This window comes from Chiloscyllium plagiosum, chromosome 21, assembly GCF_004010195.1.
Source record: "Chiloscyllium plagiosum isolate BGI_BamShark_2017 chromosome 21, ASM401019v2, whole genome shotgun sequence".
Lineage (NCBI taxonomy): Eukaryota > Metazoa > Chordata > Chondrichthyes > Orectolobiformes > Hemiscylliidae > Chiloscyllium > Chiloscyllium plagiosum.
This window is the reverse complement of record NC_057730.1, coordinates 10360511-10383127: the sequence shown is the minus strand read 5'-3', so window position 1 is coordinate 10383127 and position 22617 is coordinate 10360511. Positions and strand designations below refer to the sequence as shown.

General features: G+C 39.7%; 1 protein-coding gene across 1 annotated transcript in view; it reads left to right on the top strand.

Moving 5' to 3' along the window:
• The first annotated feature begins 1300 nt into the window (after positions 1–1300).
• LOC122560525 (GRB2-related adapter protein-like) overlaps positions 1301–22617 on the top strand; it is a 51258-nt gene continuing 29941 nt past the window's right edge. The window contains exons 1-3 of the mRNA XM_043711229.1: positions 1301–1800; positions 13127–13224; positions 17322–17444. Of these exons, the coding sequence (XP_043567164.1) occupies positions 1723–1800; positions 13127–13224; positions 17322–17444 (299 nt within the window). The 5' untranslated portion in view covers positions 1301–1722. The remainder of the gene's footprint in view (positions 1801–13126; positions 13225–17321; positions 17445–22617) is intronic.

The window sequence follows — 22617 nt, the reverse complement described above, 5'->3', positions numbered from 1 at the left end:
TGAAAGAATGTGAAAACTACTTTTCAACAGCAAATGAAAGTGTGATGCAATGCAGCCAACTTAAGGAAATGACAGAAGTTAGCATTTGCAGGTTTGATGACCTGTTAAATATATTTAGTGCATGTAAATACCAGTCTAGTACAACTTAAACAGTTGCAGCTTTCAACTTCCAAAAGCATTTTTGCTTGCCTCTTGCTTTGATTACATTCCTGAAATCTGGTGATGAATTTTACTGAAGTGTTAATGATGTAGCAATAGTTAAAAACTGTGATATGACCTGTACAACAGTCAACTATTGGGTCCATGGTTTTGGACTGAAAGTGGCCAAGGTTAATGCTGGGAAAGGCAGAGCTGCAAGGAGTGGACATGGAAAGAATTCTATAAAAAAGAATGCTTGTATGTTTACCTGACTATTCAGGAAAACAAATTTAGTCTCAGAAATATTTCTAGTCCATATAATTAATTGACAGAGCCCTTATTTGAAAATCCCACTTTCTGTAGAATAAAGTGTTAATTTTCAAGAATGTAAATAGTCAGCCTGCATCAGTAATGATGTAAGAGATCACATGGTAGCAGATTTTGGAGTGAGATGTTTCTGTTTACAGCCTTATGCTAAGCTAACAAGTGTAAATAGTTACCAGGATGTCAAATAAAAATGTAATCATACTAATAGCTTAAATTCTGTTAGTCACCCTCCTCCCAAGGATATGACCTTTTTTAATACCCACCATGATAAATGACTTCAAGGGGAACATGTTATCATCAGTAATACATTGCAGAGAATGTGATACAATCCTTTTATAGTATCAGTATATGTATAGCATTCATCGAGAAGAAAATGGTAATGGTAATAATACTTTCCTCCCATGTTCTTGGCATCATGTTCACAATCTCAGGATCTTTAATGTCTAATTAAGACAGCAGATGGGTTTAATGCTTTGTCTCAAATTCAGACATAAACACATGTGCATCACACATATATATGCACACATATGTGCAAACATGCACACACTCATATGCAGTTACACACACATGTATATGCATACACACAATTCTGTATGTTTTATATGAATTAACATGCATTTGCTAACCAGAGACAATATTAAATTGAAGTTGTGTTGAATATTCTACCAACCTACACTCTGAGGTCAGATAGGAAGATTGGGTATCAGGTCAAAGAGTTGAAAATAACTGTGACTGTGAATTGTACATGAGTGTCAGAACCATCAGAAGGAGGCAGAAATTGGTGAGATACAAATAGATCAGCACTTTGAATACTTAACAATGCAGTGCGTCAGAGACATTTGTGCTCAGAAGTGAGGAGAGAAGCAACAAAACAAAATTCCACTGCTGGTAAATATTTCAGCCATAATGTGACATGAGCTTCCTGTTGTGTATTGCATCTGAAGACAGAAGAAAGAGAGAGAAAAAAATCCCCCTTTCCTTTGAGACGTAGCAGACGGAAATGCTTTTCACATTCAAGTGATGTTCAGACACTGTGAGAAGCCGGGCAGCACTACACCTCTCCTCCACACAAAACACGCAGCCTCGTTAAAACTTAAACAGCTCAGCCTCGGAAGGCAACACAGTGAGGCGAAAGGAAGGGAGACTGAGACTAGAACAAAGAGTATCTGCAGCTTCTAAACCGTTACCTGGATTTAACCACTTCACATCCCCGGGAGGGGCAGGAGGGAACAAGTGCCCTTCCCAACGCCTGGCACCATGGAGGCAGTCGCCTTGTACAACTTTGCAGCCTCAGCCCCAGATGAGTTGAGTTTCAACAAGGGAGAAACTCTGAAGGTGAGTCTTAAACAGCTGCCCCATTCCCTGCACTGTTTGAAATTTTAAGCCAGCAGTTACTTTTCTTCCTGATTATTTTTAGTGCCAAGTAGGTTGAAGAAGGCCATTCAACCCTCTCAAACCTGTTCCACTATTCAGTTTAGATCATGGCTGATGAGCATATTAATTCTATTTATCCTCATTGTTTCTGAAATGCTTAATACCTTTGCCTAACAAGAAATGCTTCAATCTTAGTTTGAAATATTTAATTGATCACCATTTTTTCTTGAGAAAGAGTTCCACTGTCTTTTATGTGAAAAAGTGACAATTAACATCACTCCTGAACAACCTAGCTCTAATTTTAAGGTTATTTCTCCCTCTTCTGGATACTGCTCAACAGCTCTGTGCAGCTGTAACATGTATGACAGCCCTTTAACATCCCAAAACTACTTGATGGTGTGCATGTTCATGGATTTTCCTTCAGATTCCACACTGTGATTATGCTGTGGAGACTTTGTTCACTTATTATATTCTGAAGGCTTGTGAATGACAAACAGCCCATTTGTGATATCCAGATCAAACAGTTCATAACTTATATCTACTGTGTGTTTAACTCAATGATTAAAGTGAACTTGCAAAAAATGGATTGCTGTTGGGTTACTTTTCCAAAGGCTATCCTTTTTCGTCAAGGTACTGACAATCCTATTTCACAAGAAGGGATAACAAAACTGGCGTGTGGTGTGTTTTGATAGTATTGGACAATATATACATCAAACAAAATCATTTCTGTTGTTTAGTAAATTTGAAATATGCATTGAAAATTCTGCTTAATTCTTTCTCCCAAAATAAGATAATAAAAAATAGAAGCAGAGTAGGTTATTCGGCCCCTCAAGTCTTCTCTGCTGTTTGTCAGGATCTTGGCTGATCTGATGCTTCTTACACACTTTCCTGCCTTTTCCCCATAACCCTTGATTCCCCAACTGACCAAGAATCTACCTACCTCAGCCTTAATGAAATAATCCAACATAAAATAATAACCATTCAATATTTAGATGATTAGCCCCATCAATCTTAGTGTGTCAGAACAGCCTCAGCATTCTGTTTTTCTTTAATATGAGAAAATGCTTATGATCCTTCCAAATTATACAGAATTATTCATAACTTCTAACAGGAAACTTGCATTGAAACAATAATGTACATTGAATCAATTAATTCACCAATCATCTAATGAAAATATTAGTTATCAGTGACAGAAGCTTTGTTCAGAATAAAGCTTTTCACTAATTTGTTCAACTTATTCATTGCCGCTTAAGGTTATTTTGAAAACTCTAAATGTTATTTTACATTTTTAAAAATGCCAGGAACCAGTTTTTAAGACGACAAAGCATGGCCCTCAGGAATCAACAATACTATAGCCGCGTTGTAATGCTACCCAGACACTCCTGCTGCCCAACAAGATGGCATCAGCAGAGAGTAAAGGTTAAAATTGGAACATGAAGGTGGAGATAAGCAGACTGCCATTTTTACTTAGGGGTTTTAGAGAGGTGCCTATAATCACTTAAGGGCCTCATTCAGATCCTGAAAGTTGGGATATGATTCCATTGCAATCAGACAAATGACACCATTTTTATTGCCATACATTTGGCATTGTGCACAGTTTGACCTCCTTGCTGAAGTATATACTTGCCTCAAAGGGCGTGCATCAAGGATTAACCAGACTGATAGTGGGATTGTCCGATAAGAAGAGATTGAGGAGACTGGGCCTTTATTCTCTGGAGTTTTGAAGTATGAAAGGTGACTTCACTGAAACAAATAATGTTGTTACAAGGGTCTAACTGGATACATGCAGGAAGGTTGGTTTCCCAAGCTGGTGATGTGTCTAGAACCAGGGAAGAGGAAGAGAGAGAGATAGAGAGACGACTGGTGGTGGTTTAACTTGAGGGTCACCCCACTTCAGGCGAGGGAAATGTTGAGAAGGAGAGTCCTTCAAGGGACAAAATCTTGAAATAAAGAGTAGGCCATATATGATGAAGATGACGAGCGCTTTTTTCACTCATAGGGTGTTGAATCTCTGGAATTCTCTGCTCCAGTCATTGAATCTTTTCAAATCAGAGACTGGCAGATTTCTAGATATTAAATGTTTCGGGTGATATTAGGCTAGAATGGGAAAACAGCTTTGAGGTAGAAGATCTACAATGATCTCATTGAAACGTGGAACAGCCTTGAGTGGCTCAATGACCTACTCCTACTTCCTCTACTCCTAAGATGAAAAGAAACTTTAATTTTAGGACATTCTTTAAGGCATAGCTCTTTCCCATGACTGCTCAGTGTTAAATGTTATTTGGTAATCCCCCTGTATAGGAACTTGGGGCATATTAATGTGAAATAGAATAGAGTGTAGGAGTGGGTAAAGAAGGGGAAAAGCAGTTTTACAGAAGGGTATACCAGGGTTCAGGCCCAGGCAACTGAGCAATGGTTATATGAAAGAGGTTAGAGTTGGAGCAGCACAGAAATCATTCAGAGTGGTAAGGCTGAGGAAGTTGCAGAGTTAGATTTAAGACCAAAGACCATAAGATTTAGGAGCAGAAATTAGGCCATTCAGCCCATTGAGTTGCTCCGCCATTCAATCATGGCTGAGACGTTCTCAACCCCATTCTCCCACTTTCTCCCTGTAACCCTTGATCTCCCTGACAATCAAGAACCTATCTCAGTCTTAAATATAATCAATAATCTGGCCTCCACAGCCCTGTGTGGCAGTGAATTCCATAGATTCACCACTCTCTGGCTGAAGATGTTTCTCTTTATCTCCGTTCTAAAAGGTCTTCCCTTTACTCTAAGGCTGTGCTCTCGGTTTCTAGTCTTTCCTTTCAATGGAAATGTCTTCCCAACATCCACTCTGTTCAGGCCACTCAGTATTCTGTAAGTTTCAATTAGAACTCCCCTCATCCTAGACTCAGAGTCCTCAAACATTCCTCATATGTTAAACTTTTCGTTCCTGGGACCATTTTTGTGAACTTTCTCTGAACCCGCACCAGGACCAGTACATACTTCCTGAGATAGGGGCCCAAAACTGTGCACAGTACTCCAAGTGTGTCCTGACTAGAGCCTTATAGATGAGCAAGAGGCCGAGGAGAGATTTGAAAATAAGACAAAGGATGTTAAAAATCAAATTCTTATCAAGGACTGGGAGATCAAGTGTAGGTCATGAATACATGAGTGATGGGCAAATGGGACTTGGTGTGTTTTAGAGTGGAGGCAGCAGAAGTTTGATTGAGTTTAAGACTGGTGGGTGGGCACCTTGGGAGGTTAGAAAATCACTTTGCGCCTGAGAATTAAAATTGTAATAGTTGAACTTTTAAAACTGCATTTGAAGAAAAAAAAGCATCAGTTCAACCCAGCTTGTGTTTGACTCCACAACTTATAATATTAGGCTAAAATTAAGACAAAGAATCACACAGAAGTAGATGACAAGCCCATGGGCAAAAGTGATTAAGATAATGCATTGGAGCCGGTAATTGCTTGCAGGCAGTCAATCTGTACTTTTGTTGGAAATCTCCCATAATTGCCCATCTTCTTGAACCTAAAGGAACAGAGTAGCATTATTTCTCTTGTTAACTTATTTTCCGTCACCTCCTTTTGCTGAAGGCTCAGTTTCTTGGCTGGAGAACTGAGAGTGCAACCACACAGAAATAATTTTGTGGCGCCTCACTCAAGTGGCCATTATTACATTGCTACTGGTGGTTAGAATGTGACAATCAGCATTTACTTTGCAGGAGCAGCTCCCACAGGATGACTCAGCTATACCTGCAAGCAGTAAAGATTATAAATTGGTTTTTGTCCCCAATAAAAGGCGATTTGCATTTCCTTGGCTTCCTTCATGGTCTCTCTAAAGCACATTACAGTACGTTAAGTCTGAAGTGTACTCACAGTTGAAATGCTAAGAAATGCTGCAACAAGCTCCTATAAACAACAGTGAGCTAAATACCGGATATTATGATTGTTTAGTCACGTTGACTGAGGGGCAAATATTGGCCACAATGCTGGAGGCAGAATGGAAATGTACACTGCTCTCCTTCAAAGCAAGAGCAGAAAGCTAGATAATATAGGAATAGAAAGAGGCCATTAGGCCCATCAAGTCTACTCTGCCATTCAATGAGATCAGAGCTGGTCTGATAATCCACAACTCAATTTTCCTACCTTTTCCCCGTAACCCTTGATCACCTTCCTGAATAAGAACCTGTATGTTTCACTCTTGAATATATTTAATGATCCAGCCTGACACCTTCTGTGGCAAAGAATTCCACAAATTCATTGCCCTTTGAGATTAAAAAAATTTTCCTCATCTCTGTCTTAAGTGGGTGACTCTTTCCTCTGAGGCTAGATCCTCTGGTCCTAAGTTCTCCCACAAGGGGAAACAACCTCTCAGCAACTGTTTTATTAAGCACCCTAAGGGTCTGATAAATCTTAATAAAATTTCCTCTCATGATAGTGCCATGGAATCTTTTATGTCCACCTGAGGGGGTAAAGAGAGTCTCAGTTTAACATCCCACCCTGAGACCTCCGGAAGTGTCTCCTTGATTTTTTTGGCCAAATCTCCAGAGTGGGGCTCTCCCTCTGAGGAACAAGTTCTACACTCTGCTCTTTGTTTGTATGAGGACAATGAGATTTGATGATTTGAGTTGTAAAATAATGTCATTTTAGACACATTGAAAAATAAAGCATATCTTGTTTTAGCTTTTATCCAAAGAACACTACACTTGGCAGTCCAACAGCTCCATAATTCTCGTAAACCCGACACACAACATTCAGTTCTACATTCTTGTGGGAGTTATCGCATGCTACACACCATTGTGGGTTATTGCTGTGACTGGCTTATGTTGTCAAACTAATTCAAAATCTAAAAGATTTGAATTTTGTCATGCCCGTCGCTGAATGCCGAGATCACTATTTCACCACAGAGGCATACACAGATGGCAAGGAACTTGACAAGCTGTACTTTGTTAGAATTTCAACCAGGCCTCAGGCCTTCTAGTCTCTGAGAACCTAGACCCAGACTCACTTTCTTGAAATGTTCTACCCACCGTGGACTCCGAACAAAGGGGTGGGAGTTAAAATTGAAGCTTCCTGAAAGTGTGTCACTTTTATTGAGCAATTCCATCCAGTTCACAGGCAAGTATTCAGATGGATCACTTACACTCCTGTTCCCTATCAGTTGAAGCGGTAAGTGCATAACAGATATCCCCAGCTTTTCAAACGTTCATTTGATGCAATTTCCCTTTTACAAAAGACCTAAATTAGTACCTATTTTCACGAAACCAAAGAGGGTTTTCACATTTACAAAAAACTGCAATACTTTTTCCTATATTAATCATGCACCTTCTCTTTACGCCATTTTTGGTTTACGAAAGGTTTCCTGGGAACGCTGTACTTTTGGATAGCTGGGGCTACTTGTAATGGGTGGCGATTAGGGGGATAATTTGAGGGGAGTCATGTGGTAAAAATATGTAGAACCATACACACACCTACTACAATAGGCAAAAGAGAAAACTTTTATATTTTTCCTGAGAGAAGGTAGTGAGGGCTCAGTATTATCATACATGCTTAATTTACTCTTACAGGGATCCAGACATTGCAGAGCACAATTTTTTTTAAGAGAATCCAAATTGGGCTTTGCCTTACTCTTCTAATGCATTACTATATTGTGGATATTTCACAAAAGCATTATCAAGCTAGAAAAAGAGCTTTACCATTAAGCAAGAATCATCCCTAGGCTACCACAATAGCTCTGGCTATTTTAAATCTTACTTCCTCTGTCTGCTCTGAATGTGGTCACAAATGTCATCAGGCTGAAAGACCACAAGATTGGAAAGGAAGAGAGCAAAGCCTACAACAGCTTGACATGGAGGGTGTCCTGCGTACCCATCACGAGGGAATAAATTTTACCAACCTTTGTTCAGAATGATAGAATCCCTACAGTGCGGAAGCAGGCCATTCGGCCCATCAAGTCCACACCAACACTCCAAAGAGCATTCCACTCAGACCTAGCCCTGTAATCCTGCATTTCCCATGGCCAATCCACCTAACCTACACACCCCTGAATGCTATGGGGCAATTTAGCATTGCCAATCCACTTAACCTTCACACCTTTGGTCTGTGGGAAGAAACCGGAGCACCCAGAGGAAACCCATGCAGACACAAGGAGAATATGGAAACTCGACACAGACAGCACCTGAGGGAGTAATCAAACCCAGGTCCCTGGCGCGGTGAAGCAGCTGTGCTAAACACTGAGCCACTGCGATGTCCATATGGGGAATGGCGATGAGAAAAAAAACTTCCTTTCATCCTTGCACATATCTCCTTTATTCAATCTTTTTCCTCCTCCATTTAACCTCTTTCCATGCTTCAATCTTTCACCCTTTTAAATATCTCTTTCTACCTTCCCTCCTCATTCCCATTAGGTTGATTCCAGAGTCGAGAAGGTTGACTGTACTCATTGAAATTTAGAAGAAAGAGAGAGGGATCTTCAAGAAACATATGAAATTATGAAGGGAATAGTAGGTAGAAGCAGGGAGATTGTTTCCACTGGGAGGTGAAACTAGAACTAGGGGACATAGCCTCAAAATAAGGAGGAACAGATGTAGGACTGAGTTGAGGAGAAATATCTTCACCCAAAGCATTGTGAATCTATGGAATTCCCTGCCCAGTAAAGCAATTGAGGATTTCTAGTTGGATGTTTTTAAGGCAAAGATAGAGATATTTTTGAATGGCAAAGGAATGAAAGGTTATGGTGAGCAGGCAGGAAAGTGGAACTGAGTCCACAAAAAGATCAGCTATGATCTTCTTGAATAGTACAGCAGGCTTGATGGGCCAGATGTTCCTAAATCTTATGTTCTTATTCAATCCATCCATGTCTCCTTCCATGCTCCCCAGACTGTTTTTTCATGCTGTGCCCATCTCTTTCCGTCCAAAGCAATTTGCCCACCTCTTGGTTGGGAGACAGTTTCAGATTAGGCATCAGAGGCTGCCTTAATCTCCAATCAGCTATTGGATGCAAGGACTAAAACCTACCAGCGTCCATGCCATGGAACTTGGACATGCAAACATCAATGTTTTATATACTGCAGCTTCGTTGTGAGATCAACAATTTCCAATGTCTGCAGCTGACAGTGGAGAGAACTCCCACAAATCTCATGTGTTCAGAACTGCAATTCATTCTGGAGCAACTATCCTTACCGGGACCAATTGGCCCACTTAGAGGTCCTGAGTCTAAGTGAAGTTACTCTATTGAATGCTTTGTGGAGTCATAGATACCTTAAGCTCAAACACACCTGCCTACTTTAAGTTTATCTAATTTTAACATAAGAAACTGATAAGTGCAGAGTGTGAGTACAATGAGCAACTACAGCATAGAGCAGATGAGACAAGTAACATTGATGCATACCAGGCAGTTAGTTAAGGACAAGAAGGATATGAAACTAAATTGAATTAAGGGAAGTTGGGCCGAGGCTTGCGTGAAGCACAAACAGTGGCACAGACTATTTGGATTGTTTCTTAACTGTAAATATTTGTAATTTTACATTAGAATGCTGGGGTTCAGAGCAAGAGTGATATAACAGGTGATCAGTTGCCAACTTGCTTCCCAGTACCAGTCGCAAATGGACCACAGGACATGCTGAATGAAGAAAACCACAAAGAATAACAAAAATTGGGAAGATGGTGGTGTATCAGTTCCTCACATCTATCCTACCTGACCATCCTATTCTAGTAACTTGTGAGATGCTCTGCAGAACCACAGTGTCATATTTTGCAGCATTTTATCTAGACCTTGTACAGGGAGGTACAGGCCACCTGCATTTTCAGAACTATGATCAACTGCAAGCAAGCAACCACCATATTTCCTCCTCCTGCTGAAGAACCAATGAGATAAAGTGTCAGAGTTAGATAATAGAAGACATGTGCCATACATTCACTTAAAGGGAAAGCACTGAGGCAAGATGTTTTATTTCAGTTACTGAGAATTTCTGATGCAAATGAAGCAAATGTAAACTCTACAAAACATAGCAACTTAAAATTGGTTATGTAATATTGTAGCTATAGCTTGAGGATTTAATGGGCACAATAAGATGGTTATCAACATGATGGGCTGTTTTCCTCTAAAGATTGCTACAACTGCGTACTAATATTTCAGTCCAAATTACTGAGCTGTGGTACTGACTGTCCCTGCTTTAAGGGAATACCCTGTGAGAAAGTTCATGAAATGGCAACCTTTTTAAATGGATCTTGTCTTCAGATTAGAACAAGAGGAAAAAAATACCAATTACCCAAAAGGAAACTAAAACTCGGCCCTGGAAAGGAACTTAATGAATTTGATATTGGACAAAGTAATGGGACTTTAGTTAGACAAATCTTTTGTGGCAAGCTGATTTTCATTGTAAAGTATTAACAAATTAAGAAACTGTAAATGCATTTGTCACAATATTTCAATGTTGCTCTGTTTTGAGGGTTGTGTTGCTGGGTTATAAAATCGCAACATGTGACTTAATTGTTTAGGAAAAATGGGTAGAAGACAAAACAGGAAACTACAGTCCTGACAAGCTATCTTTAATCCTGGGGAAATTCCAATTTGCTAAAGGGTAACTGAACTGATCAACACGTATAAACAAGTCTAAATATTTCCCAACCAAAAAAGAGGGGGCTTAGCTAAAGTTTGACAAGAAATACAAACGATTTCTTAAAGAAAAGTAGATTATTGGGATGTCTCAACAAGAGACAATAATCATTGTTGTGTTGTCTCAGACTTAACCATATGTTGGGAGAAAAACAAGGATAACAGCCCTTACTATTTGTGATTTACACAAATTATTTAGTCTTGAATATTGATGATCAATCAGTGAGTTCATGGATGATACATAAATTGGTGGGGTAGTAAATAGTGAGAGCATAGTCTTACACTACAAAAGGATATAGTAAACTAGACAGATGGCTTCATCAATGTCAAATGAAATTCAGTCCAGAGGAATTTGAGATCATAGAGTTATACAGCATGGAAACAGACCCTTCAGTCCAACTAGCACATGACGACCATGTTCCCAAACTAAACCAGATCCACTTGCCTGCAATTGGCCCATATCCCTCCAAATCATTCTTATTCATGTACTTAACTAAATGTCTTTTAAATGTTGTAACTGTACTCACATCCATCACTTCCTCTGGCATTTCATTCCACACATGAACCATTTTCTGTGTAAAACGTTGCCCCTCATGTCCTTTATAACTCTTGCTTCTCTCACCTTAAACATATGTCCCCTAGTATTGACCTCCCTCATCCTAGGGAAAAGACCCTTATCTATATCCCTCATGTTTTATAAACCTCGATAAGGTCACCGCTCAACCTCTTAAGCTCCAGTGAGAAATGTCCCAGCCTGTCCAGCCTCTCCTTATAACTCAATCACTCTATTACAGGCAACATCCTAGCAAATCTTTTCTGAATCCTCTCCAGCTTAATAATATCCTTCCTATAACATGGTGATCAGAACTGGGCACAGTACTCCTGAAGAAGCCTCACCAATGTCCTGTACAAGCCCAACTCCTGTACTCAAAGGCCTGAGCAATGAAGGCAAACATGCCAATTGCCTTCTGAACCACCCTTTCTATCTGTGATGCAAATTTCAAAGGAACCCTTAGGTCTCTCTATTCTATAACACTACCCAGGGCCCAACAATTAGCAGGACAGCACAAACAAGGCGAGGGAATACATGATGATGAGTAGGACCTTGGGAAGCACTAAGGATCAGACGAACCCTGGTGGGCACATACAACGGTTCCTTAAGGTATCGCTACAAATAGATAAAGTGGTTAAGAAGACATAGCACAGGCATAGAATTTAGGAGCAGAGAGGCTGTGCTGAAACTATATAAAACCTTGTTTAGGCCACACCGAGAATGTTGTGTATAGTTCTGGAATCTGCATGATAGGAGGGACATGATAGCACTGGAGAGAGTGCAGAGGAGATTTACCAAGATATTGAACCCAAAAGAGAAAATGCTGGAAAATCTCAGCAGGTCTGGCAGCATCTGTAAGGAGAGAAAAGAGCTGAAGTTTCGAGTCTAACTGACCCTTTGTCAAAGCTTTGACAAAGGGTCAGTTAGACTCGAAATTCAGTTCTTTTCTCTCCTTACAGATGCTGCCAGACCTGCTGAGATTTTCCAGCATTTTCTCTTTTGGTTTCAGATTCCAGCATCTGCAGTAATTTGCTTTTTTACCAAGATATTGTTGGGCTGGCGAGTTTCAGTTGTGAAGAGAGACTGGACAGAGTGGGCTGTTTTCCTTAGAGCAGAGGAGATTGAGAGAGAACATAACTAACTTGTATAAAATTATGATGGACATTGACAAGATAGACAGGAAGAAACATTTCCCCTTGATGGAGGGATCAGTTACCGGGGTCATAGATTTAAAGCAACAGGTAGGAGGGTTACAGCTGTTGTGAGAAAAATCTTTTAAACTCTGAGGGTGGTGGGAATCTGAAAATTACTGCCTATAAGGACTGCAGAGGCAGAAACTCCCATAACATTTAAGAAGTATTTAGATGTGCATATGCAATGCCAAACCATACAAGGCTATGGGCCACGTGCTGGAAAATGGGATTAGATTAAGTAGGTGGATTTTTTTTTGACTGGTGTGGATATGATAGTCGGAAGGGCTGTGGATCTCTATGACTCAATGACTCTGTGAAACAATCTAAAGGAAGAACACTATAGAAGCTGGAAATCTGAAATAAAAGCAGAAAATGCTGGCATCATTCAACAAAACTAGTAGAAATTATTCTGATGAAATGTCATTGGTCTGAAACCTAAATGCTGCTTCTTTCTCCAGAGAAACTGACCAGATCTACACAGTTTGAAGGGGTGAATGTACTGAGAGACCTTGAGTATCAAATATGAAATTCAATTATAAAGACATAAAAGACATAAAAAGCTGCTACAAGTATGAATTTCATAAATCAAGACAGAATACAAAAGTAAAGGATAATCAGCAAACATTAATTAGGTCACATTAAGGGACCAGTGTTTAGCTTCCAACACCTCATATAGAAGGGAGATTAAGACCAATATGAGGTTTTGTGTAGATTCAAAAGTGATGGGAAACTATAGATAGAAAGAGAAACTTAACAATGAAATGATTTAAATAGAATAGAGAAAGAAATTTGTGGAGTCACTAACAAAGGCTCTTAAGCCAAAAACAGTCACTGAGAGTGAAGGCATGGGGTGTTGGAAGATGGAGTGGTTAAGACAGTGACCATTCTGTTCTTGAATGGACATCTGTACTAATGTCGATGTCTTTCTTTCAGGTGCTTAACATGGAGGACGACCCTAACTGGTATAAAGCTGAATTGCGTGGGTTAGAAGGCTTTGTTCCAAAGAATTACATTAAAGTGAAGCCACATGAGTAAGTTTCCTATGCAATCTACAGACTGAACGTTATGTTCTTGTCACGGTATATTGTGCACAATCATATGTGGGGTTAGGTAAGAATCTGTTCTTAGCTGGAGCTGTGGGTTTTGCAATTGGACTCACCGTACGAGTGGCAGAATAATTCATTAGGATTGTCCGATGCTGTGAATTCCATGAGTGCAGAAGGTTTGTGTGCACAGTACTGCGATCTGCAAGGACACATAGATTTGTACACATAATGCACGGCAAAACCTGCCTGATAGATAACTGAAAAAGTATATGGTTATAAGAAGAAGGAGAAAGTGAGGACTGCAGATGCTGGAGATCAGAGCTGAAAATGTGTTGCTGGAAAAGCGCAGCAGGTCAGGCAGCATCCAAGGAGCAGGAGAATCGACGTTTCGGGCATTCCTGAAGAAGGGCTCATGCTTTTCCAGCAACACATTTTCAGTATAAGAAGAAGAATCTTGCTTTGTTACTTGTATTGGCATTATTTGAAGATTGGACACAGCAAAGGACACCAAGAAAGCTCCCTGATCTTTCCAAGTATCTTAAGCATCCTGCTGAATAAGCCTTTATTGAATATTCCTGAAAGGTGGTTCTCTCAATGATATAACACTCTCAGTGATGTAAAGAACACCAAGGTTTGCTTTTTGCAGTCAATCATAAAGGCATTTTCACTTCACAGCTTTCCACTTCTGCACACTTTAAGTAGTACTCAGAGGAAATCATCCTCCAATTTATTTTGGTGTAGACAAAGGCAAGTTCAGAAAAAAAACTGATTACTGCTAAAGGGATTTTTCCGACCAACTTTACTAGAAACCCTCACCCCATTTAATTCTTAACTCATTTTATGGTGTCTGCTTCAATGGTCTTTCTCAAATATGTATTGCACACATATAAACTTGCAACCCTGTACCAGATTAAAGGTAATGACAGAAGATGCACAAACATCAGCAGCTGCAAGTTCCTTAACAAGTCACATACCATCTTGACTTGGAACTATGATTGCTGTTCCTTCACTGTCACTCCCTCCCAACACCACAATGGGGTACTTATATGCACTGCAGTGATTCTTAAGAATTTGGCTCACAAAGGTACCCCTTCTCAAGGGCATTTCAAATGGGCAATGAATTCTGGTCTTGCCAGTGGCCTTCACATCTCAAGAATGATTTTTTAAAAAAAGTTAAGGTAGAAAAAGCTCCATTTGACTGGTTATATTTGGAAAGTCAAGTGGAAATTGAATTACTAATAAATTTGTATGTTTTTCTTTAAATTGTATTTCAACAAAAAAATAGTGGCAGTGAAAATATTACAGCATTCAACTCATGGCTCTGAGGCTGAGCAGTTATGCTAACCTCAAAAAGGCACATGTCTTTTGTATTTGAACATCAACAGCCCACCTGGATTAGCAACATTTCTTCATGACTTTTTGAATAATCATTAGCAATGCTTTCTACCCTGAGTGGAGCTTGAAGTTGTAAAGTCATTTAGCATGGTAACAGACCCTTTGGTCCAACCAGACCATACTGAACATAATCCCAAATTAAACAAGCCCCACCTGCTTGCTCCTGGCCCATATCCCTCCAAATCTCTCCTATTCATGTATTTACCCAAATGTCTTTTTAACACTGTAAAACTGTACCCACATACACAGTTTTCTCAGGAAGTTCGTTCCACATGTGAACCACCCTCTGTTTACAAAATTTGCCCCTCATGTCTTTTTTAAATCACTCTCCTGGCACCTTAAAAATATGCCTCCTAATCTTGAAATCCCCCATCCTAAAAAAAGACATCGACCATTGTGGGCGGCACGGTGGCACAGTGGTTAGCACTGCTGCCTCACAGCGCCAGAGACCCGGGTTCAATTCCTGCCTCAGGCGACGAACTGTGTGGAGTTTGCACGTTCTCCCTGTGTCTGCGTGGGTTTCCTCTGGGTGCTCCGGTTTCCTCCCACAGTCCAAAGATGTGCAGGTAAGGTGAATTGGCCACGTAGTGTTAGGTAAGGGGTAAATGTAGGGGTATGGCTGGGTTGCGCTTCGGCAGGTCGGTGTAGACTTGTTGGGCCGAAGGGCCTGTTTCCACACTATAATGTAATCTAATCTAATTAACCCTACCTATACTCCTCCTGATTTAATAAACCTCTATAAGGTCACCTCTCAACCTCCTATGCTCCAGTAAAAAAAAGTCCCAGTCTATCCAGGCTTTCCCTTTAACTCAACCATTCCAAACCTGGCAATATTCTGGTACATCTCTTCGGAACCCTGTCTAGTTTAATAATATCCTTCCTATCGCAGGACACAGAACTGGACACAGCACTTCAGATGAGGCCTCACCAATATCCTCCATAACCTCAACATGATGTCCCAATTCCTATATTGAAAGGACTAAGCAATGAGGGCAAGCATGCTAAATGCTTTTTTAAAACATATATATCTTAAAATAATTCTCCCTCCTGAGTAAAGAAACTGATTTTTAAAAATGCACTCATACGCGTGGACATCACTGGCTGACCAGCAATTATTACCTGTCCCTATTTGCCTTGAGAAAGTGCTGGTGAGCTGCCTTCTTGAACTGCTGCAGTCCACATTCCGTATGTTAACCTACAATGCCCTTGGGAGGAAATTTCAGGGTTTTGACCCAGCAACAGTAAAGGAACAGCAATCTATTTCCAAGTCAGTATGGTGAGTGGCTTGGAGGGGGACTTGCAGGTGGTGTTGTTCCACTCAAATGAAACTCAGTGCTGGTAATTCTGAATAAAAATCTTTTAAACAAAGTTGTGTAGATTCACCCATACTGAAACATGGCATTCAAAATAATGAGTGGATTTTGCTCATTTGAATTTTCCACTGGGGGTATCAACAGGGCCCTATTTATTATCAATGCTAACTTCACAGCGACAATTCTTTTAAATCTTTCTACTTAAATTATGGGGAATAGAGATTCTTAACCACATTTTACAAATTGCTAAGTGCATCCCTATAGGTTTGATGATATAACTTTGGTAAAATGAAAGTGAATGATGAACAAAACTAAAAACTCTCTTTATTATGATCGGTTCTGCTATAAATGTGTTTCTTCAACACAAATTGACTTTAACACGAGTGAAGAGTTTAGACCGTTACTTGTAGAATGCAAGCCTTTCTTACCTGTAATTGGCTATAACATGGTTCTGGTCACATTAGCTTAAATAGCACAGCTATTGCACGATTTTCTTATAACCCAAGATCGCATGGGAATGGAACTAACACGTTGTATCGGAAACTACTGTATATCGTGAATTTCATGACTCCAGAGCATTCCAAAGCACTCAACAGCCAAGGGAGTGCTTGTGAAGTTGCAGTTATTATTTCAAAGCAGGAAACTCTGCAGCTAATTCATGTCTGACAGGATTCCACCAACAGATTGAGATAGTGATCAAATGTATGAACAGAAATTGCTAGAAATATTCAGCAGGTCTGTCAGTATCTGAGGACAGGAAACAGAGTTAATGATTTGCTGGACCCGAAACGTTAACTCTGCTTTCTCTCCACAGATGCTGCCAGACCTACTGAGTTTCTCTAGCAATTTCTGTTTATGTTTCTGATTCGAGTATCTGCAGTTCTTTGGGGTTTTTTTATTAGGTGTAATGTTTCTATGATGCCAAAGAAGGTTCAAGAAGAGAGCTCACAAACACCTTCTCAACCACAACTAGAGATGGGTAATAAATGATCTCCCAACTGCAATGCCCTGTATCCATGAATGAAGTTTTAAAAAAAGGGGGATATTTATCAGTCTGAAAACTAGGGGCAGTGGGCATGTTCTTTCTCCAGGTTGTGCATTATTTATGTCATACCAAGATTGAAGATGTGGCCTCAGTTCATTTGAAAGAGCAGTAGACCTGACAGTACAGCTCCCCTTCAGTACAGCACTGCATTGTCAGCAAGGATTATCAAATAGGATCTCTGGGGAAAACTCGTACACGTAACATTCTGATTCAGAGGCTAGCAGCAGAGTCACTGACTCCATTAATCAAACACAGGAACATTACACAGGATTATCTAATATTAACTGCTGATGTGATTTTGATTTTCTTGTGTTTTCTCAATTGGGCAGATGGTACATAGGCCGAATCTCCAGGACATCAGCGGAAGAATTACTCCTGAAACAAGGATATGTTGGAGCTTTTCTTTTACGAGAAAGTGAGAGTTCACCTGGAGAGTTCTCCATATCTGTAAAGTAAGTTACGATTTACAGTAAATCATTTGTTAAGCCCAAGACAATTATGAAACAGCATAATTGGAGTTCACTGGAGTTCAACTGATGTGGCTTTTTGGAGTTGTCAGTTTCTTTTTATATTTTTGTTTTATTCAGAAAACTTGAGAAGGAACAAAGGTATATAAAGCAAGGTGCCAAACTTGAAAGACTAGAAACTGTCCCCATGTAATGGTTTATAAATATTCCGTATGTAGCCTGTATATTATCAGAGGAAGAAAAAGCTAATGGTGGGGCTTAAAGAGTTTTGAGCCTCTTTAAGAAAGAGTTAATGATAGATAGTTTTAATAATGAGCATTATGGAAGAATGATAGAACACGCACAGCAAAAAAGGGGACCATTTGGACCTTCATACTTATTCTGACTCTGTAAAATTGCTATCCATTTTGTTCAACACTACTCTGATTCACAACTTGCAGCTTCAACATAATTCTTCAAACATTTTCTGTTTCAAATATACAACATATCCAATTGCAACAAATAAATCTTAAAACGCACCTTAATAATGGAATACTGGTGTTATTTGATGAACAATATAAATGAATCTCGTCAAACTGATTACTACATTGTATATTCATTTTGATAAATCTGTTGTATGGCATCACCTTGGACTGAAATAAAGTCCTCCACAGAGCAGTATAAGTCAATCCTGTGTGAGGAAGATTGACATATTGCTTGTGATCTATTATGAAAAGATAATTTGTTCTCAACTTTGTTTCAATGACTTGTAATTTGAAACACAATTGTACATTAGCACAATATGCGTTCAATCTTGCTCAGTGCCAAAGGGTGATATTCAATATCAGAATGTAGTTAATAATTCTCTGGTCTCTCTTCTCACACTATCAAAGACTTGCATTTGTGTAGTGCCTTTCATTATCCCAGTATGTCACAAAGAACTTTACAGATGTTGAATTATTTTTTAAATGTAGCTGCTGTTGCAATGCTGAAAAGTAGCAGCAAATTTACACACAGTAAGTTTGCATAATTTGGAGATGCCGGTGTTGGACTGGGGTGTACAAAGTTAAAAATCACACAACACCAGGTTATAGTCCAAAAGGTTTAATTGGAAGCACACTAGCTTTCGGAGCAACGCTCCTTCATCAGGTGGTAGTGGAGGGCTCAATCCTAACACACAGAATTTATAGCAAAAATTTATAGTGTGATGTAACTGAAATTATACATTGAAAAATTGATTGTCTGTTTTGTCTGTTAAGCCTTTCATCTGTTAGAATACAATGATAGTTTCACTTCTTTCATGTGTAAATCACAAAACCTTTTTTTAAAAAAGTTGCATTCTCGGGTTAGCTGTTAACAAAGGTGATAGCTAGACAATATACTGAAGGTATTGGCCCCCTGTGTTCTCTGTCTACGCCATGAAGTTTAGATTGATTTTAGTCTAAAAAGTGAGATAACGGACAGGAGTTTGCATAGAAACTGATGCTTAATGACCAGATAATTTGATTTTAAGTGATGTTGATTGAGAGATAAATATTGACCAGGACATAATTGAGAATTTTGCTGCTGGTCTTCAAAACATTGCAAACCACTTGAAGGATGGATGGGGCCTCATCACCATCATTTCATTCAAAGGACAGTCTTTCCAACTGTGCAGCCCTCCACCAGAGTGCCACGTTAGGTTTTACACTCAGTCAGGGCTTGAACCAATGAAGCTTCCGACACGAATTATTATTCATGGGCTAATGAGAAGCATACAAATCATAATAATGTAACCGATCACATGATTCTGACATCAGTATGTAGCAAGAGAGGTGTTAAACACTGCACTAGAGAGCTGGATTGAGAACCTTCCCTATACTGATATAAGTAATGGATTGTTACAATAGAAAGTCGCCGCAGTCTTATCACACCATACAGTTGTTCTCTCAGAGGTAACTGATGGCTATTTAACCTGAGGGTCATCACACCTCAAACAAGGTGAGAGACTGGGAAGGTAACTTGAGCCAGTGCAGGAACTGAACTCATGTTGTTGGCATGACTCTGCATTGCAAAACAGCCATCTAGCTATCTGGGTTAACAGGACAGTGAATGAGGAGCTGAACACCCTTACTTCGAGATAAGGAGGAAGCAATGTCAGTGACAGTGTTTATGCAGATACTCACAGCCTGTGACACTCTAGTTTGAGATCTGAATGTGTGTACAGTAGTGTAGATGGAACCTCTGTTTGGCTAGAAGTATAAGAGAAAGCACACCCACTGAACCATGAGTACTACAATATCATTAATCTCTTGTTGTTCAGGATACCTTTTAACAAAGCCTAAAGATTTTTATTTTTACAAATTAATCTCATAAACTCAGATAGTTTTTCCAGAGTCTTCACAGCATTAATATGAGAGGCAATACCCTATGTGCAGGGTTAGCAGTGAGGTACTCAGCAGTGCTATTGGCTATGCCAACTGCCGTACTAACAGGGTTAGGTAACATTGTGTGTTTTGCTATAACTTGTAACGGAAGTTGTTCAAACTAATGTTTATCTCCAGAACTATCTTAACTTGCAGGTTCACACTTTGCTGAATTTTCAAATGTTTGGGTTGACTCTGAAACTTTTGCTTTAAATCTCCAGAGATCTGTTGCTGGTTTATGCAAAGTTACACACATCCTCATCAGAGCTCCGGTGCAGGTGCTGTTGATGTGGTGGGTGTTAGCTGTCAGACTGTGTTTGTTTCAAACCCTTTAAGGTGGCATTGCTGATAGCAGACCTTCAGATGTTCAATTTCCTGGAAGATAAGAAGAACACGTTCCCAATTATATAGTGTCTTTCACGTTCATAGGCTGCGCCCAAAACAACTTACCAAGGCTCCTTCGACAGCAGTTTCCAAACTCATAACTTCTACCATCCAGAAGGACATGGAAAATCTCCACCGTCAGCAAATTTTCCTCCAAGCCATAAACCACCCTGACTTGGAAATATATCACCATTCCTTCAGTGTTACTGTGTCAAAATCCTGGAACTCGCTCCATGGGGACTTCAACGGTTTAAGAATGTAGCTTATTCCCAACTGGATTAACACTGGGTGGCACAGTGGTTAGCACTGCTGCCTCACAGTGCCAGGGACCCGGGTTCAATTCCCGCCTCGGGCAACTGTCTGTGTGGAGTTTGCATACTCTCCTCATGTCTGCGTGGGTTTCCTCCAGGTGCTCCGGTTTCCTCCCACAATCCAAAGATGTGCAGGTTAGGTGAATTGGCCATGCTAAATTGCCCATAGTGTTAGGTGCATTAGTCAGGAGTGAATGTAGTGGAATGGGTCTGGGTGGGTTGCTCTTCGGAGGGTCAATGTGGACTTGTTGGGCTGAAGGGCCTGTTTCCACACTGTAGGGAATCTAATCTAATCTAACCAGCAATGCCCATATCCTGTGAACAAATATTAAAACATGCATAGAATTAGTGAGTATAGAGAATACAAGTCTTTTAGCCCAATCAATCTATGGCACTTAATGCTCCATTTGAGCTGCCACCTATCCTTCATCGTTTAACTATCAACATAAAATCATTTCTCCATCACAACCTAAACAAGCTTCTTCTCAAATATATCTGTACTATTCACCTTAAACACTTGCTGTGGTAGTGAGTTCCAGGTTCTCACCACCTCTCTGGATAAAAGAAATTTCCAACAGCTTCTGAGCTCCATTTGAAGTGACTACAGTGATTGTTGCAATGGTGGAAATGAAGTAGTTTTAAATGAGGCAATTACAGAGCAAGATCCCTGAAATATCAATGACCAGATTATCTTTCATTTAGTGGTGCTAGTTAAGGGGCAATTAATTGGGAAAACATCATCGAAAATTTCTTGCTGTGCTTCAAATCAGTGCCTTGGTATCTCTGGGTCCACCTGAGAACCTTTAATGTCCCAGGTGAAAAATAAAACAGCTCATATAGTTCACAATTCCCTTGGTACTGCACTGAAATGTCAGCCCTAATGCTTCGGTCTCAGGTATAGTACTCAAGCACCTAAAACTTAACTTAAAGGAGGGAAATGGGGTATATCCAGGACTTGAGATTCCATGAAAACTATGGACCTGTCCATTGTTACGAAGAGGGAGCCAGCAATATGAAGCGAGAATGGAATACATATTGCAGCCTCTATTTGATTGAGCTTAGAATTCTACCGTAAAATGCCTTGAGAGATGTGTGTTTCTCTCATATATTCACCATTGTTTCATGAACAGCAAGTTGATAGCGGAGGAACAGAGTCACAGGTCTGGCTTATCATGAATATGAATAGACATGGTGTATTTTGACTGGTGTATTTCCAGATCTGTGCAAGGAATACATTTTGCAAGGCTGAAGCTGCTTTCAAGATTTGCAAGTAGATAAATACAATCATGGAAGGATTCTATTGGAAACTCAAAATGTATTGCTTATGTACTGTTCAAAGAAGCCAATGCTGGGTTTACTTCCAGATCTTTATTAAGTTAGGTGCAACCAAATACTCAGAATAGAACAATCTGACTATGTGACCGTGGTTCACACAGAATCAGCCAGTGTTCCAACTTTGTTGCTTTCCAATGTATGTTGTTGAAAATAGAAGCAATGAGATCTGACAGGTCTGTAAATTACCTGTTGAACAGTTCCTGACACTCACTGTTTTAGTTGACCCATTGGCTGTCCATATTTTCATTGAGTGTTTAGATACAGTGTTTGGTTTGCACGTCAAGATTAGCATAGAGTTCCCAGTTGGTTGGGTCTCCCATCTGTTACTGTGGTTCAGGATTGGAATTAGATAATTGTACCTATTCTGGTGATCTATAAGCCAAACGTAAATATTTGATTCTTAAAAAGTTACACTTTTCCCCAAAATGAGCAAGGAAAAAATTTATTTTTCATCCCTGCTTCCATTTCTAATGTAGCTGAGACTTTCCGTTTATATTATCTGCAATCTTGTTAAATTGTATCTATAACGACAAAATACAAAAGCCGTGAGCCAGGTTGCCCAGTGCCTCAAGTATGGTGCCATTGTCTAAGCATTTACAACGTATTCCCAGCCCTATTGAAAATCACACTTAACCAAGTCAGATCACGCAATGAGGTTATTAATTCAGAAAAAGACAGCTATGTAAGAACTAATTTTTAAAAAATGGACATTCCTGTTGATCTATATGCCTAGCATAAATGTTT